Genomic DNA, 15214 nt, shown 5'->3' on the forward strand with positions numbered 1-15214 from the left:
GAAAATAATGATCTACACAAATATGCCTCAAAATTGCACGGTTTTCATTGTACGTCGCGAATTAACGGTCGGCCATTTACGGGGAATCAACTAAATGGCCGACCGTGTTAGTCGACGAGGTAAAAGGAAAACCGTGCAATTTCGAGGCATGTTTGTGTGGATCATTGTATTCTACTTTTACAGCATCTTTCTACCCATATGCATGTTATAACAAACGCTTTTCAAAGACCAACTCGACCGATCCAAGGCAACGTGTTCCTTTAACTCTTTGTGAAACGGGTCACTGAATGTTTGTGATACGCATGGAGATTGGGCATTTAATGTGGTGGGTGTGGTGGTACTATTTAATAGTATTAATGGTTTATTAGAAACACTGCAATACATCAGCCAAAAGTAGAGTTTTCGAAAACAGATACCCGGTTATTACAAACATTTAGCAGTATATTACAAATACACACGGAAATTAAAAATAGCTATTCAGAAATATATATAAAAAAGCTCTTTTGTGAAAGCACAGTTCTAAAACAAATGTTGACTTAAAAATAAGAATCCACCCATTGCTCATTATTCATATTAGAGAATGTCAACAAGATAGGCCCTAAACATATTATTTCAGTTTCATACCATTTTTCCAATATTGCTAACAGAGCTATTATTAGCTATTTACATTCCCAGTTAATAATGGAACAATGTATTTATGGTGGGGTTTTTTTAAAGCAGAAAATGATCTTCATGACAAAAATGTTGAGTCTTTACCCGAACATGTGAAATGTGTGTCTTTTCCATACTAAAATCCTTAAAGACAAACGGTTGAGTTAAAGTGGCTTAAGGTGGAAACTTAGATCACTCTTACCAACAGGGTTTTTAATGTATTACACATCACGCTGTGACTGGTTAATAACTATTTGCATGATCAGCTAGGTGGTCGTGTTATGTGAACAAAAAACAACATTGTGATTGGTCTGTGTATTCTTGGGGAAAGGTCAAATTGATATTGTTCTTTCTCACCAAAAGGTACTTTTCCCTAAAGCTCTCACTGTACCGATCACAAGCAAACAATAATCTCATATCTGTGCGTTATTTTTACAACTGAGAGTGTCGATGAAAGTGAAATTAGCCTTCAAACAACCTTTTGCTTCATTTAATTCATAATAAACGTGAGTATTGGTTCGAAAAAGGAAATGAAACCATAATATATACAGTAAGGGTTTGGGACTTTTCCCAGTATAGATGAAGTGTTCAGTTACTTATTGAAGTGTGCTGCAACAGGAAGCTATTGAGATTTGTTTCTGAAGTTGTTTGGTATTCAGGTGGGTAACATAATTTTGCGACGATTTCACTGCCCTTTTTTGATATTTCAGGGGTGTGTTTTAATACGTGTTCTTTTAATACGTGTTCGGTTCCACCGCGGTGACGTAGCCGTTCCAACCGATTCGTAGCTGAGTTGTTTGTTCGGTTTTAGGCTTGGCTTGAAGATGGTGTACATTAACAAAATTCAACGAAATTCTGTCATTAAATGAAAAACCATGAAGCATACATTATCCAGTAATGTGGACAAAACTATAAAAACTAAGTTCCATTATCTGAGAAGTAAAAAAAGGCTGTACTATATTTTGAGAATATTTTTTTTTCAAGAAATGTCTTCTCGGATTGGTTATCGACCAATTTTTGCGCAACCCTCTGAAATTGTGACGTCAGAAACCTCTTTTTGGTCAGGGTCGCCGAAACCCTCGGTATATCTGTAATTCTGTGGGTCCTTCAAAGTAAATAAAACGACTGGTACACTTACTTAAAACAAAACCACCGGATTGATTTGAATTATTGTAGAATCCAAACATGTGAAAACAACTGGGAGGCAATCACTATCTGCATTCAAAAATATTGAATACTTCGGTTCCACAAGCGACTTTTTTTACAGTGTATCCAGGCACCTTATTTTTGCTACTTTAATCTGATTTCCGATTTTTTTACCTTCAGAAAAATCAGCAAGATACTTTTCTACGGCCTGAAACGTGTAAACAATAATAATATAAAGAAAGCCTAGACCGATGTACATGCTCGTCAGCCTCTGTGCATGCTCGATACATTCTTGCAACTTCTTTTCCCAAGGACCAAAATATCACACCGCGTATCTATACTGTCCAATATATTGTGTGAGCAGATTGTTGTAAATTTACTTTCTTCTTTGATGGTGTAGGGCCTATGTATATATATATTTTTTTAATGTAATTTTATTACAAACCAAATTCTTTCAAATCCTATATACAAATTATTTTAGTCTGTGATTTTTTATTTGGTGATGTATTTAAAAAATTGAGAAAGAATCATGCCTGGGTCGAAGTGTGGGCCTATAATTGGTGACCCATCTTTAAAGTGTTCTGTGAAATCGAGCCCTGGTGGGTCCCAGTCATTTTCGACTTCATGGATGCTCCGGCAGTGCTGGGCATGACCTCATGAAGACTTCATTTCTCCATGAAAGGTTAGTTTTCAGCGATGGTGCTAGGTTTGAGTCACGTCCGGAGAAGAGAGGCTCTAGTCTCTGCTTTGGGCGATGGTTCGGCTGAGAGGTGCTGCGATCGTACGGTGGCTGCGGTGAGATGGAGCTGCTGTTGATGTAGTCACACATCTCGGTGAATTGAGAGGAGGCTACACTAAACCTGGAAGGGTATGCCATGAGCTTCTTGAACAGATCAAGGTGGGACTGAGACTCCAGATACAAGGCTTCTTGCGAACAAAGGACTCCACAGTGATTATCCCATCCGTCATCCCATTCACTAATCACATGATCCCCTCCCATGTCCATACACCCTCCAGAGACACAGTTTGGAGCCGCGTGTGGACACCCTTGCTTCCAAACGGGTGGAACTTGCATTCTACCTGCTGCTCCACAACTCCTACAAGCCTTGCCCACATCCGCTCCCACGTCTACACCCCTGTGAAAATGATCAACGGGGTAGACATCAGAATGAGGAAACTGTTGCCTCGGAGTGGTTTGCAGTTGCTCAATTGGTGTCTTCGGGTACGAACCTTGCCATTGATGGGGGATCACTTCGGGTATGTCATGGAGATGGCAAACGATGTGCTGTGGTGGTGTTGGTCCTTCTGTAGTAGATATTGTAGATGTGCTGGGCTGACAGATTTCTTCTAAAGATAGGTCTTTCATCGGTCGCTTCCACAATTCAGGATGATCTTCTAATGTGGGAGCAGTCATCACACCTAAAGAGTTTCAGAAAGCAAGAACGATTATTGACAATGGAGCCTAAATGGCCTGCGAAGAGGGCAAAGATTGTGGAGTTGTCTACTACAAAGATGTCTTTCTATATTAAAGCGTTTTAGGGGTTTGTTTCATGAATGCTAAAGACCAAATGAAATGCCTTTGATACAAACAGTTTAAAAGCCCATTACCGAGGGCAATCTATTCAGTTGTTGGAAAATACTAACATGTTTTTGAGGTGTAAACGGAAAACCTCAAATTTATGTATGTATCATAATCACATCAAAAGTGTACTAAAACAATACCAATGCGCGTGTAATCAGTCTGCGCGTAATTCGTCTAGAGTAACGTGTTCTTAGGATGTTGTACGGTGCTCTTGTTCTATATACTTTTGTCATGTCCCCCTTTATTTCTTCTGTTATTTTTCATCTCGTCCAGTTCCACGTCGCCCATGTTTACTCCCGTTAACCCAGCTCGCCCTCGTTTCTTCCATGACAGGATGCAGTAGGCAGTGGCCGCCAGCAACCCAACGACGACCACTGGGCCCGCAATGACGGCCACACGCCAAGTGGCACTCTCCATCTCGTTCTGTCCGGGGACCGAGTGGAGGAATTGTTGGGTCTGTGGTGGAGTTACTGACGAGGATGTTGGGACTGAAGACGCTGTGGCCAGTGATGTGGTGTCTTTGTTTGCCAGCAGGCGAGTTGCTTGAGGTTGAGTGGTCACTGCAAAGTAATGTTTAAAAGAATTGTTGAAAGGGTTACAGGTATAATGTTTTTGAGAACCCGCTATCATAACGCATTAACGTAATGTTATACCAATTGCATTACAGTGACAACAACATCAACTTCTTGTTACCTGTCTAGGCATTCTTATCAAACAAGTACCATTTGGTGCTCAATACGATACCATGTCCAATGAGGGTACACCCTTCTGTTCCACTATTTTTTCTCCCCCTATTTTTTCTTGGGATTCCAAGCACAAAATGGATACAAACTAGAGGGGCGGGTGGTGCGTTTACCACCATGTCCCATATCGAGCATGGCGTAAGCATGACTCCTATAACAGTATTTGAAATAGATTGTATTTAACTTGCAAGGTGATTAGCACACTGTCAAATAGACTTACACTCACGACATCCCATAATGTCAGACTTACCTCCCGGTATAGTAAAATCTTGATATCTAGTTTGACGACAGTTGTTTTCACCGCACACTTCTGGATTGGTGGGTTTTACGACTAGCTTCGGAAACAAACAAAATGAAATTAAGTGAGTCGCAGACCTGCCACGACTGTCATTAAAGAAATTTATTTGTGCAGATACTTAATGGGAAGGTACATGTCATGGTAATTGCCCGAAACAAATATGAACTTAAAAACTGACTTGGGAACGAGCATTGGAGAGCTGTTGCTAGTCTGAAACATTGTGATAAACGGCGCCCTCTGAAGTATCATAGATTTTGAGAAAGAGGTAATTTCTCACTAAAATAATAAAAGATTTCTAGCCAGAAGTCTTTTATTCCTATCTGAAAGCACACAAATTCGTCCAACAAGAGTGTTTTTTCTCTCGCAATTTTGATGACCAATTTAGCTCAAATTTTCACGGGCTCGTTATTTTATGCTTATGTTGTGATACACCAAGTGAGAAGACTGGTCGTGGACAATTACCAAACGTGTACCTTCCCTTTAAACATAAACATGCTTGAAAACGGGCTGACTATTGAAAGGGGTACAACTAACATTAATTCATGTTTAGAAAAATGACCCCAAAAAGAGGGGGAAACGCGAGAACTGTTTTTTGATGTTGACCATAATACTATAGTTAAACAATTTTTAAAAGGACCATGTCAAACGAGGCAATTTACATGCAACAGTTCCAGGCAAACCTTCTTTAAAACATTATTTGTAAAATTATGGATTGCAGTAGCGACTGCTATAAACATCACTTATAAAGATGCCCGTTTTGCAGTGTATTTGGTTGCCTCAAAGTTGCACATACGAACATGTCATACCAAGGCTTTTTACAATATTATTTGAACACCTTTCATTTACTGTCATCATTTTCTGAGGTCAAACAATGAAACTACTCGCCAAAAATAAAACCACTCTGCCAATTATAGATCTTGTTGACTTCACATGTTGTTACCTTCAAACTATATGTTCCTTCTACCAGACCTGAAAACTCCGTCTCACCAATCAACATCCCCTCCGAATTCCGTTCATGCGGAACGCCATTTGGATTCTGTGTACCATAATAAAACGTACTGAAAACTCATTCTATGGATTTACATTTTTTAAGAAGAACTTTATTACTTATATTATTCTTCTCTTTACAAATGGCTCTCTTCTAAATCACGGCTAAGGCTTCGTTGTGTGGCTTCTAGGCACCGTCCACCTGGTTGAAGTCTCGTGCCGAAAGGGTACGTTTGAAAATAGGCCTACCTATAGTTTCGAGAAGGGCTACACAATAATGTGTTCAAGTCTATCTATCGGATTGGCCGTGGTAGTTGGCTATAGCCTACATGTAGCAACAACTCAAGAGGATTTTTCGTGGTCAGAATAATTGACCCTGATTCCAGGTCCTATGGCTTGACTCATTTCTGGGTCAGTGTGACCTGGAATTTTGTCAAAATTACCTGGAATTCGAGTAAAATCCTATTTGGTTTAGCAGCTTTCGCGTGTGGGATAAGGCCTCATGGGACCCAGAATTTTTAGAGCGCAGTCTATAAATTTTATCCAAATTTAATTTTTCAGAACGAATTTTAATAGTCAAGACACGTTTTATACATGAGCTTTTTAAATGTTGCACAAAGGTATACGTGAGATAAATAATGTCATTATGGTCCTAATGGTTATAATCTCAGTAAAATAGGGTCCATTTTTATAAACGTACATAAGTTTGTAACTTTAGGGTTTTTCTAATGATGAAACTAATGGAACCGAATCCAAATTCGACCGTTGGGACCTGTAGGCCTTTGAAGATCACAGAAAAAGATACCTGTATCAGTTTAGAAGAATCCCCACCCTCCCACACCCAATAATAGGGAATCCACGTAATCGGGCACTGGATTCAAACTGATGTCCATAAAAGTAAAAGGCGGGAAACGAAAGCAGTGAGTCAACCTGAATGCCGGTCAATGAACAATGGACCAAAGTTGGTATATCACTTATATCAATAATTATGGGGTTTGTGCTCTTTACTTAGGTTGTTTAATTTGCTAGATCTCGTCACTGAATATATGTAAGATAACAATTGTATCGAAATGGGCCTACAGAACGCGTTTTGTTTTTATAGGACCGTAAATGAAAGTAAGAAAGTGGTTTTGGTCACGCATGGAGCTCAACTCCAAGGGCACCTGCAGTATGCCAATCGAGAAATTAAAATTGTAGCCGGATCCGAATACATTCGGCATTGGCTGTGGCATGAACGCTGGCTTGATGTTGGTATCATTATTAACATGAGTTGTGAGTAGGCTTACATCATTGTTGATGTTGGCAATGATGACCTTGCTCCTACAACCAACAAGTATAAAAAGTTCCAACTCGATTGTTGGTTTTATGAGTTTTCAATATAGTATGATAGGCCTATTTTCATGTTTTTCGTTAGAAACGTTTAATTTTTAAAAGGGGACACAAACCTGAACATGGACAGAATGATGGCTCCCCTTCTTGTAAGGGGCATTTTCCGAAGCTAAATGTGGTCCCTGGCTCCGGCTTGGGCCGGTGCAATGGGTCCAAGCTGGAGCCTAAGCCAAAGTTTGCCTAAGTCATGCTAGTTGATCTTGTAACGATAGATAGTCTAATGCATTTAGTTTTAAGAAAATATAATTTTTCAAAAACGAAGATGCCAGGATTATGTGAAGATTTTAAGGATCATCTGTCGTAACATTTTATTTTTTTAGCTCACATTTCATAGAGTAACTCAGACTTTGTTTGCTCTTTTTAATAAGTGGTGGAAAGTATGGGGGACTTAGTTATTTGTTTATTTAAAAAAAATGTTTAAGTGCACACGGGGGAATATTGTAATTGTGGTGAAAAAAATAAAACTTGAATTTAATTGAATTGAAAACCGAATACGTACAAAGCGCACGTCATTCCAACGCTCAGTCCATGGATCAGTTCGGTTGATAATCACACGATATCGGTCAATGTTTAGGCTTGGTTCAGCCATGTCAAACGTGACCCGTACGCTGTCATTGCCGATTACTATGGTGGTGACATTAGTTGGTAACCACTGTCCCGTTGAAACTGTAATGGAACGCCTTGAGGGGGAGGCTGAAGTTGCAAAAAGACAATCGGAATACGCGGTGAAATAATGTAATTATTAGTTTAAACACATACATACTGTAAGTTTAGACACGGCAATTGAGGGCGAGTTAAGAATGAGTCAAAAGTAACGAGAAAAGACACGTTATATCCGTAAATAAAATAACACACTACAGCAACATATAAGCCACGGGGCAAATTTCCTTCAAATCTTTCAGAATATTATTTGCAGTTTGGAATTACTGTGAACAATTCTAATCTACTAACTCAGCTCACTCAACAAACAATAAACACGTATTTATTCGGTTTGCGGTAACAACAAACAATAAACACGTATTTATTCGGTTTGCGGTAACAACAAACAATAAACACGTATTTATTCGGTTTGCGGTAACATCATGTGTGTGTCTACTTGCTAGGTAGAACTTGTTCTTAGAGAACTGTCTTTCTTATAACAACGTAAACAACAACGTAAATAACGTAAATAACAACGGATAAACAACAAAATAACGGTAACGACGGTTTCATGAATAATTTGAGATTTTGATTTTATTTAAAAAAGCAAAAAACAAATACTAGTTTACCATTCAATTCAAGAGAATAATGTATTTACCGTAGATGTAAGTTTGAGCGGAAGAAATGTGAACACACTGTAGCAACGAGATCTGTAACAAACAACAAAACGTTTTTTTTAATTATAAATAATACCTTCATCATGTATTAGTGATTAAAACAAAAACACAATCCTGAACGTGCAGTATAGTGTGGCTTCCTGGGTAGGGTAGCGTTCATTTATCAATGTTCTTTACTGCTATTGGAAACGTGGGACCAGACCAACATGTTTTTAGACGGGGTCCAAGTCCCCGTCCCCCCTAAAAAAAAATGGGCGAGATTAATAACTATTGCGTTTTCATTACTTTCGGAGAGGAAATATTTGTATTAAATTAATTTTGTTTTGGGAAAATGCAAAGCCAATGTACAAAAACTATTTTGTGTCAAACAAAATGCCAACCATTCCCCCTTTAAAATTAACTTATGTCGAACTTTGGATCACCTCGCGCACAGAAATACAGCTTGCACCTGTATTTTATATAGAATGCTGAAACTGAACATTTGTGGATGCATGTTGGGCCGTGTTTTATGGCACCGCCACGTGTTCCCACGGTAAGTGGTTGGATATTGAACTTCCCTTTTGAAACTGAAGTTTGCAAAATTCTCGAAAGTTTCAATTTGACAACTTCCAGGAATGTAATCGACTACACTGTGCTGCGATGTTTTTTGTTCTTGTTGGTGGTGCGTGTGGTCGCAGTGGTGAATATCAATTAAATTTATTTATTAATTGTTGAATTAATTTAATGGGTTTAACAGTATGTAACGTCTATAAAAATGTCAAACCATTTGTATAGACCATTTGTTTAGCAAATAAAATGTTGCCATTCTTACCACTATTTACAAGAACAAAGATCAAATACCAGTTGGTCTTTAAAAAGGGTGATTTTGACTGATGTAAAAGTTCACCCTGGTTGGGCAGCACTGGCTCTGAGAGGCCAACGGAGATTACATGCGGTTCGAATCTACAACGACAGGTGCAGTTGGGGTCGCGTAGGTCCTACCCCCATAGCCTCCATGGATCAAACCTATAGTAAACGACTAATAATAATCAAACAATGTGAAAACATGGTAGCCTACTTGCCTCTGCCATCATAACAACTAGTTGCAGCATGTAACACGCTGGTGACTGTCTGTAACCAACACTGCTAGTCATGTCCACGAAGATTCTGTTGCTCCCAACAGAAAGTAACAGCTCTAAAAGGAAAGAAGTTTTATTGTTATCATTCCAGCGCATTCGTTTCATACAACCACTTCCTTCTGTATCTCAGGCAATTGTGACAAAACTGATATTAACTCAAAGTTGATATCCTACACAATGGAACGGTCCTTCACAGCAAAACTTAAAATAGTAAGCATTGTTTTTGCACAGCCTTGCGTAGGCCTATGTATCTTGTTTCATATATTATTTATACATAATATTATTGAAACAAGAGTTAAATGATATGAGGTCAAGGCATTCAATGGCATCAACATCCTTTCGTACAATGAGAATGTATAGAAGAATTCACTAATGCATTAGCCATTATAATTGCCATACAACTTTCTGAAAAACAACACAATTTTCAGTCGAAAAGTTCACTAATTAGGAAAATAATAGTTATTGTACCCATATAAACGGGATTATATGATTTTCCTTCACCCACAATGTTCCTCTTGATGCTTCCACTTTCCAAACTTAAAAGAAAATTCCTTCATTTGACATCAGGTAGCCAAACATAGACAATAACCATTCCTACAAAAAGATTGTATGTTTTTGTAATGTTTGCGCATTTACATACGGACCTTTTTTTAACTAAAAAAGACAGATCGAAAGCTTATTCTTAACCCTGACTTGTAACTTTAAACCAATCAATTGTTGTTATGTGTTTGTTTTAGGGTTCTGGGCTAGGGACGTGTGTTTATTTCTGAACAGCGCCCCCTATTCTCATCAAAATAGCAACACAAGGATTTTGACATGCACTCTCAGATCTCCACTGTATGTAGTATGTCGTGTCGTCTGTAACACAAACTTTTTAGTGTGTGTTCTCTCTTACTTACTACCGCAAAGTACACTTGAAGGAAAACAAAATTGTGTTGATTGTAAACGAGGAAAGGATAGTATAACTATGACCGGATGATAAACGTGCTGCCATGGGTAGTAAAGAGGTAAGTAAAGCTTCCTTTTCTGTTGGTGCATTATCGTTTTCAGTTTCATAAATACGTTCCTACACTACTGCAGGCAGCCTACCTGCTTTTAACACATTGACCGGGCAACCACCACACGTCCCCGGCCGGCCGTGTACTTCCGTGGTTACTACGGTGCTAGTACACAGTGTGACAGGACAAACTGTCCACGAGGGCCCGGAAGGGGGTCTCTGTCCTTGCTGTATGGGGTGCTAGTTCGCTCTCTGTTTTAAAAGCCTTCTTTGAATTAAGCATTTCACCAAAACTTCATATTCTAAATACAGGAACATTCATCCTGGCTGTGTTTTGATGTTTGTGTCAATTGTAGTAATATACTAATTACAAGGAGTTGTTTGGTTGCCCTTTCTTTTATCTTGTGACAAGACAAATGATGATGAAGGTCAGCTGAAACTGGCACTTCAGCTGAAACTGCATGGAGGTAGAATTAGAAATGATACATGTATGGCTACAATATGAACAAGTGTTCCACATACTATACTAGAAACAGGACATTTTTATTGTACCGTGTGTGTTTATTTATTATAGACACAATTACAAGATTTCAATCTGAAAGCTCTCAGTCTCACTAACCTGTAAAGTAACCAGAACCAATCCTCTAGGGCTACATTAGTCCTGGAGAATATTTGTATCCTAAATGCTGTATAAGTTTTACTAAAAATTGCTGACTTGGATTGCTGCAATTGAAAAAGAGCTGTCGATAATATAATTATAGTAATGGCAATGATTTTAAACCGATTACCCTCGTAAAAAACTACGTAAATGTGAAAAGAAATTCCCGGGCAATAACTTTGTTGAAATTTAAAAAAAATTCAGCCAAGATTTCGGAAAAGTTGTTCGCAGCATCACAGCAAAGTGATTCTTACCATAGGGTTTATACTACCCTAGGCCTACATCAGAACTAGACTTTTACTCGATGCCCTCTAATTCTACCCATCTCCAAAGAGAGGATTGTCGGACAATGTGAGGTACAAAAGTGGCCTTTCACAAGTACCTATTCACGATGAAGAATGCTTTTTATGTGCCAACTACACTTCAGCCTACACGAAGCCTTAAATCCGATGGCTTTTCAAACTAATCTTATTGATAGGGCTACATGTACCTCGAAAAAAAAAAAAGGATTTGTCCCATACTCTGTGAAGTAGGCCCGTAAATAACAATGTTTTTTAAATTGTGTAATCTTGCTTAAAAAACTCAGTACTCATCCTAGAATATTAATTATTCAGGCATGATGTTGGGGCCTTGGAATTGGACGGAAAACAGTACTTCGGAACAAGGACAGGAGTACATGGTCTGGCCCACACATTAGCTAAAGTAATTGCAGTAGATTTAAAGGTTTTTCTCAAACTCTACAATTTTGTAGTGTAACTGAAATGAAGGAATCCTTATGTTTTCTCTACTCTATTAGTAGTGATGTAAGTAGGTCATCTGTCAATCTTCCAAAAGAATAAATGACCTACATACATGATCTGCAGGGATGTCCAACTCTACCAAAGTTTTTAGACTGTGGCTGTGGCATTCATAAATAATACTTTGTAGGTCATCGGTCAAACTCCCCCGGAACAACCAGAACTGGTGACTGACAGTTTGTTAAAATTTCGATTACTCTGCCAATATCAACACCTGAAAATTCAACAATTATAAACAGAACTATTTTATGTCAATGTAAGTTCTTGCAATTTTGAGTTTGAGTGAGCAACCTTTGAACTCCCATATATCCCTGTTTAATCTCACACTGTCATCAATAAACCATTCTGGATGCATTATTTTCACCAGGCACTGATAGTGTCTATGGTAGCCATTCATGGGTCAGATCCCATTGTAAATGAGTGACATCATATTGATCTGCTTATAGTAAGTTGTATGGCTGTGCCGTGGAGTCCTTTGGGCAAGGCGTGACCTTGATGAGTTTGTCACAAGGGAGGATTGATTTGGTTCCCCAGGAGCCTGTAGCCCCCTTTAGGATTTAAAGGGCATAGCTAAACTTTATGACGTTCAAACGTTGACTGAGTCTGACACGTTTTCTTTCATTCTGATTGGGTATCGAAATGTATTAACTCATTTTCAAGACAAATGAGATAAATCCAAACAGTAAACATGTTGGTGAACGTTCTTTCCCAGTCATTAGATTCTGGGATTGATAGTCCTAACTTAAGACTAAGATAATCCTAACTTAAGTCCTAGGAGATATCAAAAGCATATAGCTAGTCCTAAATAGGACAAGTAACTCTTCCTAACTCGAGATAAAACTGGTCCAGTAAAAATGATGAGCTACAGGCCCTGCTGTCTTGTGGTATTTTACCCCAAATTTGAGCCCTGAAGGATCTTAGACCACAGAGTACCATTAACTTGATTGAGGTGCAAAGTTTGATGCCCCTGATTGACCCTAGTGTACCCAATTTAGGGGTGCACCCCATTAAAAATGCTTCCTTACCATACAGTGCAAAATGATAAACATTAAAAACACTTCTAAAATAAGTATTCCACACATATTTTACATCAAGAGGAAATTGTTTGTTGACCATTTGTACAGGGTGTTAAATGTCTTTCTCTAGGCTTATAAGCCCTAAACTTTGCAAATTTAATAACTCTTTTTTGTACTTTTGTTAATTTTGTAATGTCTTTCTCTGTCTAATATACAGTGTTGTCTATTGTGGAGTATGGAGCATGATAGTTCAATTACCTGTTTTTTCCCTTGTTTTGTTTTTTCTTTCTGTTGTGTATCTTGTGGTGTTTACTTATATTTATCTTTTTAAATACACACAATGTGGACCTAATGATCAGTTGAAATGGATGGGTAACCCTCTGTAGAGATTTAAGTTAACAAATTAAGCAAAGTTGTATTACAGACAACAGGTGTAAATATTTTTCCCCAAAAATGAAGATTAGGCCTATTAACCTGTTTTAAATCTTGACAAACAATTTCCGGCAGAATTTGAATATTTTTGTTTCAATGTTGGGCTGAGGACTGAGAAATGCACCTTAAAAAATATCTACTATGTCACAAATGGAAAGGTAAAATATGCCAAGCTTAAAACTTTCCAGGGTGTTTAAAAAGAACATGCACAAAAAAATGATACAATGCTCTTTGCGCAGTAGTGCAGTAGTGAACTGTCACGATGAAATGAGCTGAAAGTCGCACTGTGCCATTTCCCAGTGCAGCCGGTCAAAGTCAAATCTTTCTCATTAGATAAGTGAGAACTCTCTTGTTTCCACAAGCTCTGTCGGCTTGGAGGATTATTGTTACCCCAAGTGTTATACCATTGGTAAGCTCTTGTACATAATTCAGAAATACCAGTAGCAATTTTTTTTAAATTCTGACATTCAGCTCATTTTGTGGTGATGGTTGTCACCTAGTTGTGTACCCCGGTTCAAATCCCACATTGGACAAGAAAGCTGGTTATGATGTGGATTTTCCCTACCAGGGGTTTTCCTTCCACATCTTACTCTGAACATCCTGTTATGATGTACTGTATATATAACAAAATATGAACAAAAAAGAAAAAAGTAGTGATCATGAAGAAAATAGGGAGGGGTAACAGCAACTAAGAGTATTCCTTTCCAAAAGAAATACGGTCACTCTCATTATTTGGAAAGTCCTACTTGCATGCATAAAAACAGAAGTTGAAAGTTCTGTTGTGAAAGTAAAAAACATATATTGGGGAGGGCATTAATAATTTATTCAAGGTTGAATGCGTGTAAACTGAGGCTGCACTTTTTACTTCACAAAAGAAATACGGTTACTCGATTAAAAGCAACAAAGAACAGAAATTGAAAGCACTATTGTGATTTTGTTAAATGGGGGAAATATACCGTTGCAGTTTTTCCAGTGCATCTTATCCGTGGGTTGGGATGTTTGCTTTAGTTCAGTGAAGTTCTTTGTTTCGTGTGGTATGGATTGAAATTGGATAACCTTGTTTGTCTTTTTTATCTAATGATTTTTTATCTAAATAATGGTTCCCTTCACATAATGGTTTCGCTCACGTCTTTGGTCAAAACTTCTGCTAATGGAAGATTTTATCATAGGTCCAGATGACAAACTTAACAATGTTTGAGAGGATTTTACCAGGCCCAAGGGACCTTGGACAACTTACAAAAATGTGTTCTCCTATTACACAAAGTGTATTTTGAAAGAAAAATTGCAACCATGCTAACATTTTGCAAGGACCCTAATTGTTCCTGGTGAAAGTAGGTTTTTGGAAGCCAATAATGCTTAGACCAAATATAAGGTCACAAACTTATTTTTAGCAACTTTTAAAGCACTTGGCTCAGTAGAAATACAATGGAGTTTCATTTGGAACATCCAGTGAGAACACGCCCTTCTCTGTCTTGCAGTGCTTGATACATCAACCAAGGCTCAAAATGCCAACTGAGGAAAATTTATCAGGGTTACAAATACACACATACCACCACACTGCAAACATGCTAAAATAATACCAGCAGTACTAATGCAAAAAATTACACCAATCAAACAAATTAGTGACCCTTGTGACAATTTAAATTTACGACACAATATTACGGCATTAATATAAGTTGACATGTACTCTGATGAAGCTTTTTAAAGAAAGAGAGTGTATTGTAATCCTACCTCTACGCCAAAATGTGGTTGAGAATTTGTAGTGTACAAGTTTGTAAAACTTCCAATCTAGTGAGGCTTTTAGAGAAAACATGGACCTAAAGCTCTCACAAGTTGTGGTTGTTCTGGATAGAACTGGTGGTTTAAAAGCTAAACATTTCAATCAGTATGCTCTGACCATGCTCTGACTGTCTTCGGGAAACTGAAAAGCTGTGCAAATGTTTCTTGGTTTTGTTCAGTCAGTCTTTCTGCCATTCAGATGTTCTTACTGTAGGAGCATAGCAGCGTCCTGTTTTGATGTTTCTGCTTGACTTCCCTGTTGGGACTTGGTGAATTCTTTAATGAGCTGGAAAAGGGTTACAATG

General features: G+C 38.2%; 1 protein-coding gene across 1 annotated transcript; it reads right to left on the reverse strand.

Moving 5' to 3' along the window:
- Positions 1 to 206: 206 nt before the first annotated feature.
- LOC117303526 lies at positions 207 to 9245 on the reverse strand. The gene is made up of 7 exons (XM_033787755.1): positions 9174 to 9245; positions 8094 to 8145; positions 7296 to 7489; positions 5361 to 5456; positions 4373 to 4457; positions 3604 to 3939; positions 207 to 3216 (listed from the first exon to the last, which is right to left on the reverse strand). Exons 1-7 carry the CDS (start codon positions 9243 to 9245, stop codon positions 2420 to 2422), a joined length of 1632 nt encoding a protein of 543 aa, XP_033643646.1. The 3' UTR covers positions 207 to 2419.
- Between the last annotated feature and the right edge of the window lie 5969 nt (positions 9246 to 15214).

Source organism: Asterias rubens, chromosome 2, assembly GCF_902459465.1.
Source record: "Asterias rubens chromosome 2, eAstRub1.3, whole genome shotgun sequence".
In the NCBI taxonomy this organism is placed as follows: domain Eukaryota; kingdom Metazoa; phylum Echinodermata; class Asteroidea; order Forcipulatida; family Asteriidae; genus Asterias; species Asterias rubens.

What these genes read in the sequence shown, in the direction of transcription:
- LOC117303526 (XM_033787755.1), bottom strand. Translation starts at nt 9,245, where the DNA reads ATGACTAGCAGTGTTGGTTACAGACAGTCACCAGCGTGTTACATGCTG. An exon ending in GTTGGAATGACGTGCGCTTT is followed by an intron (nt 5,457 to 7,295) that starts GTACGTATTCGG and finishes TATGGTACACAG; the next exon opens with AATCCAAATGGCGTTCCGCA. An exon ending in AAGGAACATATAGTTTGAAG is followed by an intron (nt 4,458 to 5,360) that starts GTAACAACATGT and finishes TTGTTTCCGAAG; the next exon opens with CTAGTCGTAAAACCCACCAA.